The 24,559-nt window shown below is 47.7% G+C and overlaps 1 protein-coding gene across 3 annotated transcripts; it reads right to left on the bottom strand.

The window, feature by feature from the left end:
* Positions 1–8,347: 8,347 nt before the first annotated feature.
* MTCH1 (mitochondrial carrier 1) lies at positions 8,348–23,602 on the bottom strand. Of its 3 annotated transcripts, XR_003852154.1 has the most exons (13): positions 23,350–23,602; positions 22,028–22,112; positions 19,733–19,839; positions 19,195–19,272; positions 18,973–19,030; positions 18,549–18,600; positions 17,986–18,045; positions 17,512–17,605; positions 17,144–17,194; positions 16,806–16,873; positions 15,318–15,393; positions 14,104–14,324; positions 8,348–11,325 (listed from the first exon to the last, which is right to left on the bottom strand). XR_003852154.1 is itself a non-coding variant. In XM_029572910.1 (12 exons), exons 1-12 carry the CDS (start codon positions 23,503–23,505, stop codon positions 14,265–14,267), a joined length of 945 nt encoding a protein of 314 aa, XP_029428770.1. In that variant the 5' UTR covers positions 23,506–23,602; the 3' UTR covers positions 13,463–14,264. The 3 variants fall into 3 exon arrangements, 2 of the variants coding, with proteins under 2 accessions (XP_029428770.1, XP_029428771.1); XM_029572910.1 differs by lacking the exon at positions 8,348–11,325 and having other exon boundaries at positions 13,463–14,324; XM_029572911.1 differs by lacking the exon at positions 8,348–11,325 and having other exon boundaries at positions 13,463–14,324; positions 17,144–17,191; positions 23,350–23,600.
* Between the last annotated feature and the right edge of the window lie 957 nt (positions 23,603–24,559).

A 24,559-nucleotide genomic window follows, 5' to 3' on the forward strand; every position in this document is an offset into this window, starting at 1 on the left:
TAGCGTTATATTTGTGATTCTTGTCTGTCTCCAGTTCATGTTCTCTGCTACCTACTGGGACTCTCTCTTTTTTTTTCTCTCTCTCTCTCCCCCTCCTGCTTTCATTTTTTTCTGCTTCTCTCTCTCTTTCTTTAACCAATTGTGGGTAACTTCCTGCTTCCCTTTCCCCGTCTTCTCTGTCCTGTCCCTCACTCTCTTCCCGTGCATGTCTCCATTTTTTTCCCTGTACTTCTCTAACTCTCTCCCCCAGCTGTTCCGTCTCTTTGTCTCCGAGTCTACTTCCAGATCTTCTCCTTTTCTGTCCCTCTTTTTGGCCTCTATCACGGCAATACTCTCCCCCTTTCTTGCCTCTTCTGTCCCAATCTTTCTTCCGCTTTCTCCTTTCCCCTCTCTTTCTGTATTAGCCTCTTGTTTTCTCTTCTTGTCCACGCCAACTCTCTCTCACTCCCTTTCTCGGTCGCTCTCCTCCTCTCTTGCTTCCTTGTCATAGGACAGCCTGCCCTGTGCTTGTAAAAGTTTTTCAGTCCAACCTCCTTGGCACTGTGTCAAGAAATGCCTTTTTTTTTTTTTGCCTGCAAGCACCACAGTTTTTAAGGACGAAACTCCATTCGGAAGGATTAAAGACTTATAATGTTTTGACATGGGGGGAGAGGACGGTGACCAGGGGGAAATGGCATATCTGGGTTCCCTTCGGCAGCTCCAGAGAAGGTTGTGTTCAGTTGAGGGCCAGGCCGCTTATTCCTGCCGTGTCATTCCCATTAATACTTTCCACCATAAAAAAAAAGAGATTTATCCTAAAAGCTATATGAAAAGTCTTATTGTTGCCCATAAATCTAAGTATGAGAATGACTTTCCCTACTGCAGTATTTCTCTTTCGTATTTCTACAGTTTCAGGGTCCTTCCTCTTCATGCTCCTCAGTCTCCTGGATTCCTTACTTGGCTTGGGTCAAGATGTGGCTTTCACGGGCACCGTTCTTAATGTGGTTACCTGTTGTGCAAATAGGAGCCTGTGTGGCTAGAAACAGGGAACGGGATCATTACGGGTCCGGGACTGGATGAACGAAAAGGAGGGACTGCGTCATGAAACTGATGTGTGTGCGTGGCTAGAAATGTGACGCTGTGCCTCCTGGGTTAGTGCACATAGGATGGAAAGATAGAAGGACAACCTCCCTGCATCCAATTTTTGGCAATACTGAGGCTTATCTACTCTTCTAGCAGTGCAGATCAGGACTACAATGAGCCCAAACATTCAAAGGGCACCATCCCAAGGGCTTCTAGGACAAACATGAGGGACTGAAGGTGCAGCCAGAACTCAGTTTTGATACCAGTTTAAAAAATCTAACCACATCATTACAAGAGGCAGCTGACCATGCATTCATAGATCCCACCACTGCCTGGAACGCCCTTCCAGAGGAGGCGGTGAAGACAAAAACAGTGAAAGATTTCAAAGGGGCATGAGATAAACACTGTGGAGCCCTAAAGGCTCGAGGATGGAAATGAGGAAAAGAGTGCATGGGGGTAACTTGCTGGTGTGGCGGTTACTACCCCTAACCAATAAGCCTTATACTTGTGATGCAACTCCAACATTGCTCTCTGCTTCAACAGCAGGGGGTAATAGGGACTTGGACTCAGACTGCAACCAACAAGCGCCCTGACTTTCACAGTTTGGGAAACTAAGTATGGGGGTGACCTGTATGGCGTAGCAGATGCTATTATAAGCTTGCTGGGCAGACTGGATGGACCGTTTGGTCCTTTTCTGCCGTCCTTTTCAATGTTTCTATGTTTCTTATATGCCTGAAGCATCTCTCACAAAATCATTAATGCAAGAAATCTGAAAGCTCCACTTACATGGATGCTGAGGCTGAAAGACGGCCAGAGGTCCAGCAAGTCCAGCCTCCTTCTGGATGCCTAACAGTTCCCGCTGGGTGGCAATACAGGGGAAGGGGAGGAAACAAAAAAAACATAGCTAATTCTGAACACTAAAAATAATAAAATATCAGAGCTGATAGTAAATACTGTGATCGGCTCAGAATAGCTGCAGTAACACAGTCCTGTGAGTGTTTCCATATCTTCACACCCACCACTGCCTTCTTTTCTATAAAACCATGTCCAGTTTATGTTTGAACTGATTTAATGCGATAACCATGATGGCCTCTTCCCAAGCACAGGATTCCTTTCTCAGACAATGGAGGAAATCTTATTTCCTCTTCACTTTGCTTTGTCTGTTGTTCCTGCACTACAGGCAGGGGCGGATTGGCCCATCGGGGGATCGGGCATCCCCCGGTGGGCCGGTCGCTCTAGTCACGTGGTCTGCCGAGCGCGGCTGTGACAGAGCCACGCTCGGCAGACCACGTGGTATCTCCTGGGCCGGCCTGGGCGGTGAATCCCCGGGCCGGTCGTCATCGGGAATCCGCCCCCGACTACAGGGTTCAGTGCAGTCTGACCCAGTTATGGAGAATCTGTAAACCACGGTGTCCCTACTTATTAAGTTAGCTTCCTCAGGGAGAATAACCATCACGGTTAGACTATTATAATAATGTTTGTTATGATTTACCATTAAAGTCCTTGAGAAGACTTCAGCTGATCCAGAATCCCGCACCAAGACCAGCAGCAGATATGGGGCCCATATTAGGCCGGTACTGAAGGCCCTGCATTCCTTACCACTGCAATACCAAATGCAGTTCCAAGTATTAAGACTCACGTTGACAGCAATGCTGGGGCAAGCTCCCAAGGATCATTTAAAATAGTATGCGCCTGGTAGGATGTTAAGATCGTCGTCTGAGATGCAGCTAACGGTTACGTTATCCAAGACTGGAAACAGACGATCTTTTCCTGCAGCACTTGGCTTATGGAAGAGTCTGCCTAAGAACTTGTGATTAGTTTGAGATATAGCTTGTTTAAAAAAAGATTTGGCTGTTTGTTCAAGCTTTTCCAGAGGGTTGAAGATGAGGGCCCAATGGTTGAGGAGGTAGAGTGCTTGAACAAACATGAACAGGGGATTTGGGAGGGCAGGGTGCAGGTGAGAGGGAAGCGAGATTTGTCGTAAGACGATGATGGGCTCAGAGGTATGTCAGAGGTTTTTATATTAGGCTGCTCATTATTGACTATTGTAATTGGGAAGGGAGGTCTGTAGCTGCCTTAGTTGATATGTTATATGACGTTGTATCATACTCTGAATGCCTTTAAGCATGTAATAAATAAATGTTAAGGTCACTATCGTTTTCTTTCACTGAATCTGGAACAATCTATCATATGCTCATTTCCTCTAGGTCACCAGTCCACAGCCCAACCAACCTTTTGCCCCACACAGGATCAGCAACTATGGAGCTTGAGGGACGGGGGCAGAAGTAGGTCTGTTTGCCCCCCACTGCTGCCCCTGCTTCTAGGGTTAGAGTGTTTCTTTGACTGTAGAAGAAAAATCATTGGCCATTGATGTTAATCTTTCAAAAAAAAACAACCCGCGCCTTGAGACAAGCTCCTAAGGGTGTGATAAACCAGAGGGCACAGGGGTGGAAGGACGACTGCCTGTCGGAGGGGATGTGTATCCAAACGGGAGAAGTGTCAGCATCTTTGCTTTCTCTTGCTTGATGTCTTGTAGGACTCTCGCCATGGCAGGGGTTGGAGGGTAAAGAAAAGCTGATGAGAAATTGCAAGGAGGCATGGTCCCCAGATTCAGCAACAAACTTCTCTGCTTGCTTAGTTTTTCTGCCAAGTGAGTCCCTCATAAGGAGCACATTTTCTCTTTTCAGAAACTGTTCTCCTGGAAGAAACACCGATTTACTTACAATACAATGTAATTTGGGTCTTTCATAGTCCTATTGAACCAGCTGGGGAATAAACAGCAAAACAGTAAGAAGCTAAGAGCTGGTAAATGTTGTATAACTGAACAAGAAGTGTACATGGGAACTGTACCTTTCTCCTCTAACAGGTGATGATAATTTGGGAGCAATTTTAATTACTGCCTATATTGCTTGCAGGTATACATCACTGAATGAAGAGGTAAAAAATAATTGGCATCTCAGAGACCTGGTGGAAGGAGGATAACCAATGGGACAGTGCTATATCAGGGTACAAATTATACTGCAATGATAGGGAGGATCAACTTGGTGGGAGGGTGGTGCTTTATGTCTGGGATGGCATAGATACCAACTGGATAAAGATCATACAAGAGACTAAATGCATAATAAAATCTTTATGGGTAGAAATCCTTTGTGTGTTGAGGAAGAGTATAGCGATAGGAGTGTACTACTGTCCACCTGGCCAAAATGATAAGACGGATGATGAAATGCTAAGAGAAATCAGGGAAGCTAACCAATTTGGCAGTGTGGTAATGGGAGATTTCAATTACCCCAATATTGACTGGGTAAATGTAACAGGACATGCTAGAGAGATAAAGTTATTGGAAGTAATAAATGACTGCTTTAAGGAGCAATTGGTTTAGGAACTGATGAAAGAGGGAGCGATTTTAGATCTAATTCTCAATGGAATGCAGGATTTGTTGAGAGAGAGGCAACGGTGGTGAGGCCACTTGACAGTAATGATCATAATCTGGTAAAATTTAAGTTAATGATTGAGAGGGAGACAATACGTAAATGGCTAAGCTGCATATTCCCAGTTTTGCTCGCATAAGTAAATCAGAGGAATAATTTGCAAGGCTCCAGGATTTGGATGTGAAGATGCACCTCTTAAAAGTAAGGAAGGGACCAACCACTCCTGCTGATACAAGAGACTTAGCTGCCCTTGATGGAAAATGGAGAGGGGATGAAAACCCTAGGAATGCAGGCTCACAGTGCCACAGTCTCAATCAAAGCTGGTTCTGGTTCAGCCAGAAGCCTAAAAGAGGAGAAAATCTGTCAGATCAGAACAAAATGAAAATGATGACTCAATCATTCAGTCCAGTGAGCAGCCTAAGGTACCTTGTGGTGGATAGGGGGAAATAATGGTATACATTTGGGGAATAAATCTTTGCGTAGTCATGCACGAAGGCATCAGATCCCAGCCCTGGCTCCAACTGAACTGCTTAGCCCAAAGTGACAGGAAAAAAAATTAAACGAGGGCAACCTGCATTAGGAACTGTGGCAGAATCTTCTCTAAATTCTTTTAATTTTAATCTCCATGAGAAGGTGCCATGTTTTACAACCTATGCTGGAACTAAGCTACACCATCAGAATCAGCAACCCTACTCTTCCAGAGAAGTATCGCAGAAGTTTTAATATCTCAGCCTGGGAAGAGAAATCCTGGGACTCCAGAGTGCCAGGTCCCGTAGGACTTCAAACAACCCGGAACAGCTAACCTATGCTATCATGGGCCCAGTGATTTGGAAAACCAAAGATTTAATTTGGCCACCCTTCAGTTTAATAGGGCACATGCTGGAGAAATCTTTCTTACCCCTCCTTCCTATCTGATGTTATCAGGGCAACATAGCCAAGCACAGAAGAAGCCAACCCCACTGCGCCATTGGTGCTGGTGCTGTTGACTTCAGAGCATCACCATTTATTCTTGTACATAGATGAAGCTTCTGCATCAGTCAGGTGCAGAAAAAAAAAGTAAGAAAAGCAGAGAACTATAATTTGAGCCTCCTCCCTGCGCCAGCTCTGCACCCTTTTTAAACCCCCTTCTCATTAAGCCTGTCAGTGACTTAGAATACTACCAAGAAATCTGTCGCCGCTTTCAGAGGGACTCTTCCAGCCTGTCAAAGGCTTGGATCAGTACCAAAAGGCTTGAGGGCAAAGCTTCGGGTCACTTCCCAAGCCAGCCTGCTTTCTTACTTCCATATCTGGAAACACGGAATTTCTCAGGGTCCAATTAACAATTTAATTGAAGCCATGTGCAATTCCCCCACCCCTGAGCCTAATCTATCGATATCACATCCGGCAGCACTTGGCATTCCTGGGACATTTCATGTACAAGTACTGGCCATGCCCAACCCTGCTTAGGTACTGAGGTTTCACAAGAGCGGAGTCAAAAGTTGTAGCAAAAAGGTAGGCATTTGCCATTGGTTGCACGGCACAGAGTAACAGCCACTTTGTTGTTGCAGTTGAGATTTAGGACTGAAGAATCAAAGGACCATACATCCATTCCTCTTTCAGTTAATTCAGAAATCATAACCTAAACTCTCTCCTTCGAGGGTACCAAGAGCTCCTAACTCATAGGGTCTCTCGGCAAGAGGCTCATGATCTGCCGTCTCATTCTTCTTCCATCTGTGATCTTGCCTCCTTTCATGGCCACTGTGCCAATAAATGACATGACCCTATGTTAACACAGCAGATGCCTACCCCACCCTTCATCACCATGGCTTCTCATTTTTACATTCTAGACATCATTAATTAGTCTGGCAATGTTAATGTAGAGGTTAGTGCCAGTTCATACCGCTTCTCTACTGCTCACTGCATGACCTTGGCTAAGTCACTTATCCTCCCCTGTGCCTGTCTCTTTTTGCGGCAGGGCTACTGTCACCACATTAATTGAATAGAACCTGCAGCATGCACAAGCTTTTTTTTTAACTTGTCATGTTGAAATACATTCCCTCATCTTTACTGATGTTAATGCGCCTGAGTTTTGACCAAAACAGTGAAAGGCCAAGACCTGTCCATAAGAACTCATGCAGTAGGGTGCCAAAGGTTGGCTGCAGACTGTGCTACGTCTATGGCGGCAGTGATGGTCTCTAATCTTAATCTTACCTTGTGCACCTGTGTCTTTGGTTACCTGCCACCTGGCGCAACAAGACCATGGCACATATTAAAATATCAGGAAAGGGCTTTTTAACAATACTTCATAATAAACTAAAATGTATTGCAATGGATCCATTTGAAGACTTGAGATCAGGGTGAATTTAATAATTTTACTACTAGAACACATCTGAATAAATAAGGCAAGCAGATTTTAAATAAAATGTTACATACATGGGGCCACTTGAAAACGTGAGCGAAAGTTGTATTTGTTATTCCAGCACCAATCATCATATGGCATTACAGGCCTCTCCTGCAAATAAGTCTCCTATTTTCAGTCACGATCATACACTACCCTTCATGCACACTAGAATTATGGAAAAGATGACTTAAAATCGGTCTGTGTAGCCACATTCAGGTACTATCATGCTATCTGCTTCAGCCTAGGACAAAAGGCTACTAGGGCAAAGTCCAAACTCTATTCTTGCCACGTGACTAAATTCTTCAGAGTTTTTATGAACAGACAGCAAGGGAGTGAGATACCGGCCTAGTTCACAAACAAAAGACTTCCAGGTGAGAGGTAAGAGACGCTGTTATAAACATCCACACACCCCTCCGGCTGCTTCCTATAAACTGATTGCGGGGGAGGACCAGGCACTGAGAGGTAGAGCTCTGCCTACCTCTAATGAACTCGCATTCCTGCATCAGCTCCTTCAGCTAAAAATTAGGGCCCGACAGACTTGAGACCAGGGCTAGAGAAAGCCACAAAATGCAAGAACTGAGTCTATCCTCCAAGGGGCACAATCAATAGTTGTTCATACCAAAGGCACTGTAGGGCCCCCCCCCCGGCAAAATGTAAATGAGCATGGAGAAGGGAAAGAGGTTTTAATGGCATAATTTAGGGTAATGATGAAGTCTACAACTATTCTACTGTTATCCACTTAAAAAAAAATAAATGGCCTCCTTAGGCCAGCTGCAGTTGGGGAAGCTGTGGAAAAGACAAATCACTGGAGAGTGGGGATTCTCAGCTATCACTCGAGGACGACACCTACTGGCCAGATTTAAGGTGCATGCATCCCAGGATCCAGAGGCAAGCAGTGATCCATGGCCCCTGCTCAAGGAGAGATGGGAATGTGGGGGAAACCCAGGTAGCTGCAATGGAAGGGTTATGGCACTGTAGCCCAAAAGAGGAAGGTTCTGATTGGGCTAGAAGCCCAAAGGAGGAAATTGCTAAGCAAAAAAAAACAAAACAAAAACCGATAGCGTGTTCAAGAACGCTGAGGCCCAGAGAGCTTTATGTGACAGGCACAGAAGTATTTCTCAGCTGAGCTGTGCACTTTGCAGGATTCCTTGGTCCAGCTCCAAATCTCAAGCATTGGACGAGAACGGGCATGTATGCACACGCCTGCGGTCCCAGCCATGTCACTGCTTTGCATGCAGGCTGCCCTCACCTGATCAAGCAAAACGACATTTCAGATCTGTGTAGAAGATGCAGGGTAGGATCGCAGAGGCATGGGATTTGCCTGAAGGGTCAGGGAGGCTAACGTGCCATACAGGAGATGACCCAAGAAGTAACTTTGTGCCATAGACCCTGTGACATTCCAGAATGCATCACTGGGATCATTACCATTTAAAGCCAGAACGCACCACGTGAACATCACTCAGCCTGGACAAGAGAGGGCTTTTCCAAACATCTTTTATTTCACAGTATAAAAACTGCCTTTGTGAATTGCATCATTTTCAGGCTCTGCACACTGGACGCAGATGTTCATTTTAATCTTTAACATACAGCTTATCAAAGATTACAGGGAGTCAAGGCAATAGCAGGAATGACATTTCGTACCAGCAGTTCACGGGGGGGGGAAGGCCCACCCAACATTTCTGTGGGGGCAGGCCGAGCCAGGCCTGGCTTCACCCCGGTGCATGCAAAGGCCTGCAATCCAGCCGGAGGCAGCTCTGGTGTCCCTCACAATACAAGTCCACGCATGCAGTGGAGCAAAGCTAGGCCTGGATCTGCCCGAGCTGAACATGGAAGCCAGGCGCTAAGCCCAGCAGCTCGGCTGTGGTAAATCTCACTAGCTCAACCTAGCTCTCAGTCTCCCAACAAGTTTTTCAAGTTGTATGCAATGGATTACTCTATCATGATTTTGCCCCCTATATGCTTTTTACACAACACGTGTGAACTTTTCTTTTCTTATCACAGCTTTCTATTTTGGCAGAAACTGGAAAAAAAAATAAATATTGGTTTGACTACTCCTGCAGTCTTGCAAGGTGCAAATGGCCCATGGATTTAGGAAGTAAGGTGAGGATCCTGCAGCTGCATGGACTGTAAATATCAAAGACCCTGGGTGGGACAAACGATACCACAGGATCCAGTAAGGTCTAATCATTGCAGATGACTCTTCTGTACCACCAGAGTACAGACAGTAAGAAAAGGGCGTGGGAAACCCTGTCCAGGAACATCGATGAATCCGTCCAATGAAAAAGGACCAGGCCTGCCCACATAAAAGGACCTGAATGGGTAAACAGGACTCAGTTACTTACTCTTTTGGTTAATACAAGGATTAGGGAGCACTCCATGAAGTTAGCAAGTTCCTAGAGAAGTCCATAAACTACTATTGATCAATAAGCAATAGTAGCTTGGGATCTAGTTAATGTTTGGGTACTTGCCAGGTACTTGTGACCTGGATTGGCCACTGTTGGAAACAGGGTGCTGGGCTTGATGAACCTCAGTCTGAACCAGTATGGCATGTTCTTATGTTCCTATACATAACAGGGACATGCTCAAAAGACAGGACGACAAACCCTCTCATTCCTACTAGACCCACTGGATGTTCTGCAGGCCATGACATCTTAATACTTGATCAAGATAATTATCCAATGGTAAATGGCATTGAGAACCTTTTGCAATCACTTAGGCCCCTTCTTCAGGTTTATTTTCTTGTAAATCTAAAATGTAATTCCTCAAGGAGGGTGGAAGAATGGGTTGTAGCGAGTCTTAAGAGATGCAGCGATCCTTTGATCACTCAATGAGCTCTTACCTACCACAGATGGTTAAAGACCTTTCAGTCTTACATTTTATTAAAATTAATTCTTAACTAAACAAGTTCCAGAAGTTTAGCGTTTCATTGCTAGGATTTTACCAACTCCCTCCTCCCCCACTCACCGCTTCTAAACACACCGGCTTCAGAAAATTCTCTTCTACGCGATATTTTACAGCAGGCGGCATCCATACCTGCCAACTTACTGTCGTTTTGGCTTTCTTTCCCTTTGACCTCATCAGGGAGTCAAAAATGCAACGTTCCATGGCAGTTTGGCCATTCCAGCCCACATCTACCTCAAAACTTTATGAACAAAAATTACTAACAGCGACTTCTGCCTCTGTTTTATATGTCGGAACATAAACCTAGTTACAGTCTCCATAAATCGAACGAGACAGTGGTGAAAACATCTTGCCCACGTCATAACTCACAAGTAAGTGGCTGTGCTGCAAGTCAATGAGGACTTGCACATCCCATACTACATATCTATAGCTGAAGGGGGGAGGCTGTAACAGAAGAAGAGGCATCCGTTACAGTGCTCCACTTCAGTGTGCAACTGAGCCGAAGCATCTGATGTCATTGGGCAGCGCCAGATTTGGCTACTTAGGGATCTGTGGAATTTTGTTTTCAATGCGTGAGAAGTTTCAGTAAAGGACGGTCTCGTCTAGCTTCAGCTTTTTTTTTTGCATTTTGAGACCTGGTCAATGTTTTGTTTGGTTAACCTGGGGGGGGGGGGGGGGAGGTCATTCAGGCCCACTGTACCCCCCCTCATTCCAATGACCCAGCCAACTCTTCAAGGCTTCATGTTTCCAACCAATGACTTTCTGTCAGCCACAGATAAGCTTGGCAGGTCAAACGCGGTTCAGAGAATTTTCAATCTAATGCCAGGTCTGGGGATCTAAGGCCACTATCCAAAGGGGTTTTTGACCTCTGGTCCAGTGATGAGAGAGTGTGGCAAAAATGGTAACAATGGGAAGTGTCAATAATGGGACTGAGATCATCGCTCATGGTGCTCAAGAATCCATCAATAACGCTACCCCTCAAAAACCAGCTTTGATAACTGTAAAGTCTTACGGACTGCTATCATGGGGCTGGAAAGAACATTAGCTGATAGGATGGATAATGAAATGTCAGGGTTGGGGAGAGTTGCAAAGGCGAGTTGTTTCACAGGAGCAGACGATTAAGACATATGAGGGAAAGATAGTTGATCTGGAAGCTCAATGTACAGAGTTACATAATTGTGATGCGCTCTTGCTTAAAGATAAGGAATGACGCATCATTATTCTGAGAATTTAGAAAATTATTCTAGAAGGTTAAATCTTTAGTTTATTGATTTTTCCTAAATCTGCGCTCTCTCCTTTACACGTTATTTATTTACTTAAAATGCTTGAATACCGCACTCTACTGTGGCATGCCCGAGGCGGTTCACATAAAAACAGACATAATCAGAAATCAAACAAGAAAGTATAAAGACAAACAATATTCAAACATTGGAAAAATATTAAATTCTTAAAGAAAGCCATCAGAGTCAGGCAGCCTTGGATGGATCCTAAGTTCACAGACCAATTAAGCCTGATACTTCACTTTGAATGCATATCCAGCGTTGCTCTCTGCTTCTACGGCAGGGGGAAATGTGGAAAAGAGGATTTACATTCAGACAACATCCAACAAGGCATTGATCTGTGCAGTCTGGGTAAACAAGCATCGGGGTAACTTGCTTGATGCGGCGGTTACTACCCTTAGCCATTAAGCCTTATGCTCACCTTTGATGCAACTCCAACATTACTCTCTGCATCAATGGCAGGAAATCTGAATCAAACAGTTACCAACAAGGGCCCTGAACTTGGTGGTCGGTGAAACAGATAAGTGTGGGAAAATAAGTGTGGGAGCTTGCTGGGCAGACTGGATGGGCCAATTGGTCTTTTTCTGCCGTCATTTCTATGATTAGTATCTATAAAAAGGCTTCCCGACTCTGTTAAAAGGGTTCTACCTGAAAATATCAAGTCTATTCCTCCGGTCTAGAGCTGTTGGAGAACACTGCTGCCGTCAGATACATCCCATCTAACGGTTTAGAGCTAACAGCCCTCTTCCAAGACTCTCACTTATAAAACTTTCTGTAACTTTTGCTTTCGAGCCAGATAAAGAACGGATGATGAGCTTTTCCCTGTTCAGGGTGATATTTTTCAGGCTCATAAAACAGCAGCTATTTCCAGATGTAACGAGCAGCTGCTCAACGAAGGCAGAAGTTACTTGTAAGGGAGAGACAGAGAGTTAGCTCTTGTTGCCACCTTCAGATAAAGCTGTGGGTCTAACAAACACGTATTCTGTGAACCAGCTGAACGCGAGGGGTTTTACAGACCAGAGCTCTGCCCACTGTTAGCTGGGCGAGGGTAGCTTGAGTACGGGCAGTTTATGGCTAAATATTGGCCTAGAAATGTTTCTTTTATTCTCCTTCAATTTGTGGTCTGCTGGATGGATGTAATTTGCTTATTATATTTTCTTTTTACGAGCCAGGATTTCTTTTGACTTGTATATTTACAAATTCAATAAAGAAATTAAGAACTATACACATCCAAGTCGGGTGGTCATGTATACGTTTTGCCCTGTATTCGGGCAATGAAACTCAAAAGTTTAAAAAAATAAAAATCCGAGACCGCTGCAGTTACGCCAAGAGCACCCTGTGCTCCCCTTGCACTTGTGATGCGCGAGAGAGAGAGCCCGTGGTGGAAGCGGTCATCGTATGGCTCCAACGACCGCTCATGGGATGTGCGTGCGACCAAGCCAATCCCACCCTCCCCACAACCCCAATCTGCGAAGCTGAAGCATATTTACACTGGCGGGGGGGCTGGGAGGCGGGGGCACACAGCGCTGCCTTCACACAGTGCCTCCCTTTCTCCCAATCCACTCTGCAACCCTCTGCTGCTCTCTGGGTCGCTTGGCTCCGTGCAAGACAAACCCCCCCCCCCCCAGAGAGCCGAAAGGTCAGCAGACGAGGCCACTGGCAGTGGACGCTCGTTCCGGGGACTGGCCTTTGCCTCGGCATCAATTCCTAGTCGAAGAACCTGGAGGCGGTGTCTCTCTTCCATTCCAGCTTTGCTCCCCTCCCCATCATCGGGGAAACACTGGGCCATGTTCTCATCGAGCAAAGCGCAGGGCAGCTCCTCAGCAGGAGGAGGGAAAAGGAAGTCCCGTGCAGGAATCCGCCTGTCCCCATTACACTCTTCTTCCATTTCTTTTCATTTTAAACCAAGGACTGTCATTTTTCTCGCTTTAGCTCCGTGTTGTGACTGGAGCAGGAACGAGGCTTCAAATGGCATTTCCACGCAATTCTGGCAATGCAACTCCCTGTCAACAAACACAGCTGCAATTTTCTAATTAAAGCTCTCTTAAATTAAGAGCGCCTTGCACGTAGTCATGAGGACAGAGCCGGACCGAGCTCCCGGTCCAGCAGGCCCGGGGATGCTGCAGAGGTAGCGTTCACAGCCCGGGGGGGGGAGGAGTCGTCATCCTCATCACTGGGGCCAGATTCAGGACCCACCCTTGCAGGGTTCCAACAGCAGCCCTGGAGCCTGCATCCTCCCCCCCCCCCCTCCCCCAGCTCAGGATGGCCACAGCCAGTGGGGGAGGGGCTATAAAAGGAAGGCCCTGGTTCCGTCTCATCCGGAAACGCCTGGGTCAAAGAGACCCGCCCCCCCCTCCTCCCCAAAACAAACCTCTCAACCCAAAAATATCAGAGATTTTGTTTGGATTCTCAGCAGGCAGGGATAGCGTTTATCAGATCAGTGTTAAAGGCTGCAGTAGCTGAGCAATCCCTTCAGCTATTTACAACTCTCTGCCCAAATTGAATGATCAGGAAACTGCTTTATAATCAGACGATAGGATCTAGGCAAAGGGGAGCGTTTCAAAGCAACAAAGCACACTCTCCTTGTTATCCGAATCTATCTCACGGACCGCCCCTGTGGGCCCACCAGCGAGTACATCGCGTAATCATTTTATCCCAGCCTTTTCTGTGTCCTCCGGCTGGGCCCGCTACACGGGATTGAACTAAACACTCACATAACACAGACACACACACACACACCCCCTGTTCACCCATGAGCGTTTCCCTGCTTTGCCCCTCCCCTCTCCCTACCAAAGCATTCTGGGATATGAAGTCCTGCTGTTCTTCGAATTACAATTCCCAAAACTATCCCTGGGGACTTAAGCTTAAAATATACAAAAGCTAAACCTAGCAGAGAGGCAAAGCAGTGGGGGGGGGGGGGGGGGGGAAAGCCCGACAGGCATGAAGCCTTTGTCCTGTACTGCACGGAGGCAAAGTGCCAGGCCCTGGCTGCCTAGACGAGAACCCTCTTATTCAATAAGTCCGTTAAGCCCTCTGCAGGTGGAGCACTTACCCCAGACGACTGGCACGTCTGGACCACCCTGGCTTTCACAGCCAGGACTGAAACTCTCTCTACACAACCTTTAAAAAAAAAAAAAAAAAAAAGTTTCATAAAAAGCGTCCATCCTCCGCCAGCTCGCTTTCATCTTCCTTCCCCGTCTGCAGAAACCAGCGCTAATGCCTGCAGGCAGGCAGCCTGCGAAAGAAGAGGCTGGAACCTCGGAACAGCAGGCCCTGGAAGAAAACGAGGAGGAGATGGTGAGCGGAATCAAGACAACGGGAGAGAGAGGAGACCAGACCAGCAGGACGAAGTAAGAGTGAGCGAGCTCTCGCTCCAGCCAAAACCCATGACGAGCAGTTGTCAGCCTGGGAGAAAACAGCAAACCGACCTAGCTTGTAACAGCATTTTCTGGGGCAATAGGAAAGCTGTTCCCTTCTTCCGATGTGACGCAGGAGGAAGGAGGGCAGAGGTGGGCAATTCCAGTCCTCGAGGGCCTCAGACCAGTCGGATTTTCAGGATATCCCTCATGCATACGCATGAAATAGATCTGCATATAACTGAGGCACAATGCATGCAAATCTCTCTCCTGCACATGCATTAGGGAAGCCTGAAAACCTGACTGGTTTGTGGCCCTGGAGGACCAGACTGCCCACGCCTCTGTTAGCAGCGCACCTTCTTCTGGAAGGAGTGCTCATGAAATGTGAGCTGGGATAGTCCAGACCAGTGCTCCATTAACCAGCTAGGCCTCCTCGCCACTGCTGCTGTGGCAGAAGCTCGTCAGCACGTCTATGCTTACAGAGCGATACTTCTGCTCTGCCTGGCCCGTGTGCCACAAGTCTGGAGGGTTTGCTAAGGCAGGAGTTAAAGCCACAGAACCAGTCTTTAGAGTAAACAGAAGTGTTGCCAGCAACCTTGTGATGCATTACTAATATCTAAACACACATAGCTTGTGCCTCTTGGGGAATATGGCACTTATGCCGACTGACTTTCAAAGCAGGAAGGATATCTGCCTATTTTCATGCACAGATTCTGCAAAAGAATACAAAAAGTCTTTCTATGCATGTCCATAGGCCTGGATGTGCAGCCCTCGCCAGTTTGGTGAAAACGCTGGCACTCTCCCTGCTACGTGAAATCAGAGGGCATGAACATTTGGCCAACCCAGCAACCTGGCTGGATAAACACTGCCCATCTTCTGTGCAGAAGGTTTAAACCAGGATTTGCCTCACCTGAGCGGTGAGGTATCTCCAGCACTGAATCCAGGATGTAAACACAGGAGAATATGGAGGAAGACCAGCAATCAGCCTGCGAAGCAGAGAAAAAGGAAGAGCTCAGACAGGGCTGGAAGGGGAAGCAGGGGTCATCCCAATATCTAGTGGTTATAGCCATATTTAAATCCCAACACTTTGGTACCCAACAAGCACTTTTGCCAAGAATCCCCTTACAAGATCTTACAAGAATCCCCTTACAAGATCCCCATCAAGGAGTCACTCGCAAAAACACTGTCTCACTGGGAAACCTGCCTCCAAAATATCAAACAGCTTCTCACAAGTCTCAACCTGATACTAAATTCATCAAAAACGGAACTTCTAATCATCACACCAGAAAACAGCTCCCTCACACACACTCATCCAACCTTACCAAACACTACACAAGTGAGAGACCTAGGAGTTCTAATTGACAATCACCTAAACCTGAAAGCCAACATCAACAAAACCACCAGAGACTGCTTTTATAAGCTCCAAGTGCTGAAAAGAATACGACCTCTCTTCCATACTCATGACTTCAGAACGATTCTACAATCAATCATTTTCGCAAAGCTGGACTATTGTAACACCATCATGCTTGGTCTCCCTTCATCACACACCAAACCATTGCAAATGGTCCAAAATGCCTCCGCCCGTATACTCACTAACACCAGGAGAAGAGAACACATAACCCCTATCCTGATGGGCCTCCACTGGCTGCCTATCCACTTCAGAATAATCTACAAGGCCACTCTCACCATTTTCAAAAACATCCATCAATTAGCCCCAATCGATCTCCATATCCCCCTCCGATTACACTACTCAACAAGACCGACAAGAGATGCTTACAAAGGATCACTTCAAGTACCTCCAGCCAAAACTACCAGACACATCACGCTTAGAGATCGGGCCTTCTCCACAGCTGGTCCAACTTTATGGAACTCCATTCCCCCGGATCTTAGAATGGAACCCAGCATCTCAACATTCAAGAAAAGACTCAAGACTTGGCTGTTCACGCAGGCCTTTCCTAACTCCAACATTACTTAACTCCCTTCAATCAACATACTTCGCTAGTAATAGCATTAATAGCCACCCCTTATAATGTTATTATATATATATATATAATTATCTGATCTTCATTTTCCTTCTTACTCCAAGTTATTGTTTCCCTGTTACATATAACTGCTTTTCTGCACTATTGTTCAAATTGTAAAGTTTATTTTAATTGCACCCCTGTTTCTTGTGAACCTGCATGATGGGACTATCGTCTTGAATGTTGGTATATAAAAAAACTTAAATAAATAAATAAATAAATAAATACACAGCTACCAATATAACGCAGAGTGCGTGCATTGTGCACACAGATCTTCTTGGTCCCTGGGTGTTGTATGATCTTGGGCGAGAGATGAGAGGAAAATGACCTAGGCCGAAGGGAATAAATGAAAAATAAAACAGAATAAAACCACTTACCCGCAATTGTTCACGGCCATTAGGTCACCCACTAATAGGAAGGGATACGTCAACATGCTAACGGCAATCTGAGGCAGAGAGAGAAAAGACAGCCAGTCACGCGAGAATCACGATGGGCCGGGCAATTACACGAGGAAGGGATCCTCCCTCCAAACACAGCCATGTGCACGCACGAGGACACACAAGCACAGGTTCTCCAATCAACAAGCAGGAACAGTAACCGGATCACTCGGGAAGGAGCCGGTACACAACCATACTCAGGATCACTCAGGCGTGCAAGTACAGGTGCGCTGGCACGGATACAGAGGCACGGTGCGGGCAGGGCGACCGGCTCTTACCCCCACAACAAACTTCGTGTAGCTTCGGATCATAGACGCTTGGCGGAGCTGCTGGAGGAGACAAGACAGTAAGAGGCCAGAGAGCAAGGAACGGTTAAGCTACATCAAGCGAGCGTCCGAAGTGCCACTGTAAATAAACCTGGCCACCCCCCTGCCCCAAGAGGCCAACCCAATAGCAGACTGAAACCACAGAAGTCCAATGAATGCCAAATAAGCGGACTTGTGCTCCCCAATCCCTGCTCCCTCACAGAGTCCCGTTGTCTTTTCCTCCCGCAGTTTTGGACTGGAAAGGGGTCACAGATTAGAGCGGGAGGCTGACTGGGCTGTGCATGAATCCCCTCACCCCAGAGACGACAGCTTCCACTCACGTTGTCATCCACGGCGTACGTGTTGATGAAGTGGGACGCGAGATTACAGCACCACAAGAAGACCACGTCCCCCAGGAGATGGGGGAGCAAACCCCTGCGGAGAAAGAGAGAGGAAGAGCCTGATTCAGGGTCCCCCCACTCTGCCACCTTCACTAACTGGATCCTTAGGACGAGCGGTTGCAAACGGAGTCTGGAGACCCCGAAAACCAGATCCACAGCACATTTACCTGCACTGTAACCCGTTCTGAGCACTTCTCGTGCACCAGCCAGTGATAGAGTTTCAGTGAGAAATATACGCGTTGGTGACTGGATATAGAGCTCTTACTGCGTCACTCTCTCTGTCCCTGTCCAGCCTGCCCCCCACCACACCTCTCCCCATCCTCCTCACTGGCTGAAGCAAAGAGGGATTTATTTATTTATTTATATTTAATGTATTTATTTATTTAAACATGGAAAAAAAATGCAAAAACGTACACAAAGAATCCCAGGATCCCCTCTTCTTTAAAAATCCTTCCAATGGAGCTGAAGAGACCGCTGTGAAAAGGAAAGAAAGGCACAGACTCAGCGGAGAGCAAGTGAATCGCCCTGGGAGTGGAGAGGCCAGCGCTGCCGAGCCCAGGGCTCGGAACGGGGGGGGGGGGGGGGGAGGGCTCTCGGAGACCAGGAACCCTTTGCAAAACTTGCTAACAAACAAGGCGGTGACGGTGCAAGATTCACGAGCTGCCACCCCGATCCCTGCAGCTCTGTCTGCCTCAGTTGTCGGGGGGGGTTAGTACGAGGAACCTTGTGCCGCCCGCATGCATGCCCTGGCTGCCCGTGTAGCCCAGAGGTGCTGGTTCTCCAAGGGACAATGCTCCCCAGAATGTTAAGATATTACCGGAGCCCTCTCCTCCAAATGTAACGGACCTCACAAAGCGACCCGAGGAGGGGAAACACTGCCCCACGAGAAAGAAAGGGCTGGAATTTCTTTGCTAAAGCTGTAACGCTGCCGATTCACATTGCATAGCCATTAACTTTTAAAATCAGGACACGGTTACCTGTATTTTACTTCCCGGCCCACAAACTGCACCATGCAGCGGACGGAGATTACTGAGAAGGGAGAAAAGAAACGGTTATTCCAACACCTAGCATCATAGAGGGGTCACCCGAGGTCAGCAGGGAGGGGCCCCTCAGTGCAACCACAGGCACCCCGACATCAGCAGGGAGAGCCCCCTCAGTGCAACCACAGGCACCCCGACATCAGCAGGGAGAGCCCCCTCAGTGCAACCACAGGCACCCCGAGGTCAGCAGGGAGGGGCCCCTCAGTGGCACCACAGACCCCCTGACGTCAGCAGTTTATGCACTGAAAGTGCCTTCCTTATAACGAGGCGAGCTGAGAGCGCAGGAACTCACACCAAATCCCGCTTTCATAACTAGCAGCCAGGGGCAAGTACCCCGCTCGAGATATTCAGGGCTGCTCACCATGGAAGGGATGGGAGATAACCCTGGACATACACTGTGTCATCATCTCATGGGAGGTCTGGGGAGAAGAAAGCAACAGTAATTAGATGTCATCTGCTCCCGTGCCTCGCCTTCCTCACTCACAGCACAGATAACTCTGCAGACATTCACTGTTCAGCACACTAGACATGAGCGCAGACCTCTTCCCTTCCCCCACCATTCCTCGACGTTTAATGCTCTCACCTCCTGCACCACTTTTTTGAGTGAAGTTCTCACATCATCCTTGTTAGACACATGCTCCATATCCTCCAGAGGACAGGCCTTAGCAGAGGAACAAACAAGAGACTGGAAGTAAGAAAAAAAAAGCAAGGCAGAACCGTGCTCTCCCCCTCCTGAGGCAGGCTCAGTGTGAGGAAGAGTGCGGGCGACTCCAACCTCCCACGGCACCAGCACAAACACTTACCCGGGGGGGTGAGTGAGAGAGAAAGCCAGGGAACTCCAAGCCATGCAATAAGCACTCTTACAGAGACACGTCCTGCATGTCTGCTGAATGGGGCTCCACATCACATGGGAGACAGCATGCACGCTAAACATGGCTCTCGTGTGTGTGCATAGATCATACAGGGAGCATATGCATGCGGCACACGGCTCCTGGGCCCACACACACCGCACACGGCTCTGCTCTCTCCCACCAGCACATGCCCGCAGCTGCACCAAAAATCGTGAGAAAGCAGGGGACACTAGCACACAAGCACAAAAACCTTATTCTGCTTCTATTTACCTGCTTCACCGTTCCACGGGTCATTGTACACAAAGCAGCAGAGACAATCCGAGGGGCAAGACCCCGGAAGAGGCCCCTTCGTCCATCCACTTCCACGATGTGCCCGGCTGGCAGAAAAACAAAAGCGGGTGTTGCTCAGAAAAGTCCAATTCTGCATTCAGTCGACGCAGGCAGCAGTCGCTAGATGGGTGGCCCCTCGCAATATATGCACGAAAAAGGGCGTGGCGTGTCCTGCCACACTGAGGGGGGCTCCTGCCTCCCGCGGGGGTTTCCCCTTGACAGTGGCAAAGCTGGGCCAGAGAGCATCCACTTTTCTTACAAGGAGGCTCTCTCGAGATTACTGAAAACAGACGTGAACCATTCGGCAGAGGGCGGCTGGAAGTTTAAGACAGCGCTGCTATGCCGAGGATGCAGTACGGAGGGAAGGGCGAGGGTTGTAACCTCTCCTGCTCGTCCAGCTCGATCGGAACCCTGCCTCACGAGCCGGGCATCCCCTCCCAAGTTACATTTTTGGTCCAGTCCTTGCAGTGACGGTTCTGGAATTGGGGGGGGCCATACACCAGATCCCTGCGATCGTGGGTCCTGAATCTGGCCACTAGGTGTCACCATACAGCAATGAGCACAACACCCCTCCCTGCCAGGGGGCCGGGAACGCTGCCGCCACAGCACCCTGGACCTCGGCGCCCCAGGAACTTGACTTTTAATGCCGGCGCGGGCATGCAATTCCCGCAGTGCCGTCGGCAGTCCGGTTTCAACCAGCACGGTGCCGTGGGAATCGACCGCAAGCGTCTTGCTAACAAAGTCTAAAGAAAAGGAAGGGATTAGTTTTCACAACAGATACTGATCGCACATTCACAGCCTCCCAGGGCAAGCGAGTTCCGTGGGGGAAGGCCATTTGCAGGAAATTATCCAAATTAAACTCACAAATGTAGCCCTTCCACGTTCCATCAACGGCCGACTGCTCTGCTCTCTCATTACTGCAATTGCTACTTAGTTGTATCAATAATGAGGGTCTCTCTTTTTAGTTGGGCCTAACAAAGAGAATGCAACATCGGCTTGTAAACGTCTTAATACCCTCTAGGCTGCATTTCAGAGCTTGAGACACATATGAGGCCAGAATTCAAGGGCTCCTTAGCAAAGGAGCTGCAAGTCGTGGCCAAGAGACGGATTCAGTTCCTCCTCAAGCTGACCGAGTACCTGCTTTTCACTTCATTCAATACCTCGTATTCATTGATTTATTCCCATCTGAAATTCTGCCTTTCCCTAGGACGGGCACATAATGATTTACAAAGGTCTTCTGGGGACAGGAAAATACCCTCAGTACCTGAATGTAAACGGACTAGGAGGTGCCTGCAAGGGGGAACGTACATCAATCTATGTGAATTGCAGAAAACGTCTCTGGAGACCGGGGGAGGGAGGGGGGGGGGGGGGGGGGACGACATAAAACCAAAAACTGAGCAACGCAAAGCTGTACAGGTGGCAAAACCCGGGGGCGCACCAGTGTCCTAGTTCAGAGAGGAATGCGTGGAAGTTCAGGGGGAAGGCTTGGCTGAAGGAAGAGTAGCAGGGTTCCTTGCGTTACGTCCTGCGGGATATAGCCCCCTAAGTTGGGTGCAAGACCTCGGGCAGGCCTTGGCTGTGCCGTAGCAAGTGAAGGTGCAGATAGAAGGGCCTGGTGGGAGGAGTAAGGCTCCTCACTCCTTTCTTCATGGAATCCTTCAGGGGCCGGAGGGCAGAAAGCTGTAAGAACCCGATCCTAGAACAGCAGAGCAAGCAACCGGGTTGTTTTTTGCTCTAGGGAACAGCAGATCGCCCTGTGTCCTAGTGCGACGTGCTGGGGCAGAGGAACATTACCATGTGAATCCTACTTGAAACAGTGTTAAGTGTTCCAAGGTTTGAGAAGTTGCTTCCAAATATGATTTTCGACAGTGGTAAAAATGCTGGCACCACTGGCATGTTAGTGATTTTGTTTGGTCCTTGGAGCATCCATGTTTGAGGGAATCCTACAGCACAAACATCTGTGAGCTAATTAACTAAAAAGCCAAGAAATGAATGTTCTCATTTTTCTTTAATTCTTTTTATTAAAAACTTTTCCATGCTTAACATACATGTAATAGTCTAAGACTGAAGCTTGCCTTTTGCCACTCTCCTCCCCAGGTTCTAAGAATCCAGTTTTCACAATGTTTTCAGAAACTTAGAATGACTACAGAGTCCCAAGGACCCCTAAGCACAGGATCAGAACTTATCTTACAGGGTGGGTTTGGCCAGTCCCAGGGCGCACTGAGGAGCACTCACCATAGGTGAAAAAGCCAGGCAGGTACAGCACTCTTCTCCCTAGTAGATTGGTCCCTTCAAATGGAGGGAGCGGTTCATGTCCAACCTTCAAAAAAAATTTTTAAAAAAGGGCAAATCAATATCCAGACCCCATCTCAGTACTCTGAAGTCCAGGTAAATAAATGAGCAGCCAGCTCAGTGTGCCAACAGCAGCCATAAATTCCAATTTCCAATCCAGTAATTCACAAGGAAACCCGGCTACTAAGTACCCAGTGAAATATCCCCATGGCCATTATGCAGAACCCCACAATTTCAATGCTTTGATTTATTTTATGATGTGATGTTATTTAATGCTGATTTTAGTATAGATTAATGTAAGCAATTATTTTTAGTATGTATTTAATGTAATTTTAGCATTGAATTTTAGTACTTACTCATTGTTAGTTTTATTGGTTTTTGATTTTAACATGTTTTAGCTGTATTTTAAGATGATATTACTGTATTTTTAGTTTATTTATCATAAACCGATATGATGGTACCCCAATATGTCAGTATATAAAAACTAATAAACTAAACTGATAATCCATGACCAACCTAAACTGTGGCCCGCAGCTCCATATTGCAGAATGCAACCTAACAAACTACTACTCCCAGCCCCTACTGCAGCACTTGCCTTAGGGCACCACTCAGCTGAATACCCCAGCACACAATGAAATGAACAGCATTCAGCATCCCAGGACAACATGCCACCACCAACCAGAATCACTCTACCAGCACCATGGCCGATATCACAACACAACCCTTCCTCCATCTCTCCCATCTGTCTTAATTGGATTCTCTTCCTCCAGCCTTCCACTTGTCAAACACTTGGCCCTCCCACCTCATCACTCTCCCCAGTGCTCTGCCTTTACTGCTGCTGTACACCATGCTAGGCTTTCCTCTAATGCATCTCTTTCTTTCCCATTTCATCTTTACCTCCCCTCCAACACATTGCCACCAATTTTCTCTCAGCACCTCCATTCTTTTCTTCAGTCTCTCTCCTGTACCAACATGTCCTGTCCCCTTCCTTCCCACTCACCAACATCATCATTCACCATTCCCTGGGCCCCTTACCCTCCTTCCCAACACTCGGTCCTCTCAATCTATCCCATCACACTTTCTTGCTCCCATGAGTTTTATTGCATTCCTCCTCTTATACGGTTACCCCCTCCTCCTCCTCCTCAACCCCAATATCGCCTTCTCTTGCACTGCTTCACACTCCTCCCCCTGCACCCCAACCTCTCCTTCCCTGGCATTTCTATGGCTCCATCCTCAGTTACACCTAAGCAAGCCCCTCCCCTAACCTGGATCAGGAGCTTGGCATAAATCAGCGGGTGGCTGAGCACCGTCACGCCCGTTCCCAGAAGCAAAAAGAGGGCTTCGCCAGCTTTCCCGGCCAGCGGCCCTCCGGCCTCCTCCGCCTCCTTCCCCGCCGCCGCCGCAGGACGCTCAGCCGCCATCACCAGCACAGCGGGGAGAAGGGGGGGAGAGCGACCCCGTCACCGCTGCTTCCGGATGAAGCCGACGAGAGACAGCACGTGATGCGGGACACCGGCTCCGCCCACCCCAAGCACGTGACACTGGCGTTCGGCTCCGCCCACGCGTCCCGCCCATCAGGCGGCGTCCTTAGAATTAAAGCGAGGCGGTGACGCTCGGCCTGCTGCAGCTCCCCGCTCAGGTCAGCCCGGATAGGCTCATCCAGGTCTGGTTTTGCCCGGATGCATGCAGGGAGATGTAGTCCTGCCGTTGTTGGGGAGCAAATTTGGTTTAGATTCAGGTAACTTTATTGGCGTGACAGTTTTATATATGTTGCCGAAGTAATATGCAGAATGATTAAACTAAGAGGGTAGGAAAAGCAGGGAAACAAGTTACAAAACGGGAATAAGTCAGGTACTGGTTACAGAGAGTACAATTTCATGGCCAGGTTGTGCTTTCATTTCTGGCCTGGTGGCAGGATGCCCCAAGCTGCTGTTTCTCCTCGTCCTCTCCCCCGGCAGGCATAGTGTTTCCTGCGCATTCCTTTGTGAGAAGCGTGGATTTTCTCTGTCAGCTCTGGGAAATGTGCATCTCTTTGAGGTCCACATTCCGCCACTCCCCGGCTGAAATGACGGGAGGCGGGTGACACCCGGCGGATTTATTGAGGCAGGAGCTTCCCGGGAAGAGACCACCTGGGCAGATGCAGCTTTTCTGCGGCTGAGCAAGTGAGCTGGCATAAGCTGATCTGGCTAACATGTCTAGGATGTTCAGCCAAGCTATTTATTACGTTTACCCAGCTAACTTTAGACCTGCTCAGTCTAACTTTAGTACTCGTTTGGTGACATTACAGAAGAGTTTGCTAATATTACTATTGACACAGATCCCTCTGTAGTTATTTCAATTTATAAATGTGTTTATAGATCAGGGTAGTTAATCCCTCTGATTATGTTTTAGGGAAATGAACGGAATGTGAAACAGGTTAAATAGTTTTATTAGTGCTTCCTGGATTTCAGCATTTCATTTTTATCCTCTCAGGAC

The sequence above is a fragment of the Rhinatrema bivittatum genome, chromosome 12, assembly GCF_901001135.1.
Source record: "Rhinatrema bivittatum chromosome 12, aRhiBiv1.1, whole genome shotgun sequence".
NCBI classification, from domain to species: domain Eukaryota; kingdom Metazoa; phylum Chordata; class Amphibia; order Gymnophiona; family Rhinatrematidae; genus Rhinatrema; species Rhinatrema bivittatum.

What these genes read in the sequence shown, in the direction of transcription:
- MTCH1 (XM_029572910.1), bottom strand. Translation starts at nt 23,505, where the DNA reads ATGGCGGCTGAGCGTCCTGCGGCGGCGGCGGGGAAGGAGGCGGAGGAG. An exon ending in TATCTCCCATCCCTTCCATG is followed by an intron (nt 18,601 to 18,972) that starts GTGAGCAGCCCT and finishes CTCCCTTCTCAG; the next exon opens with TAATCTCCGTCCGCTGCATG. An exon ending in CGTACGCCGTGGATGACAAC is followed by an intron (nt 17,195 to 17,511) that starts GTGAGTGGAAGC and finishes TGTCTCCTCCAG; the next exon opens with CAGCTCCGCCAAGCGTCTAT.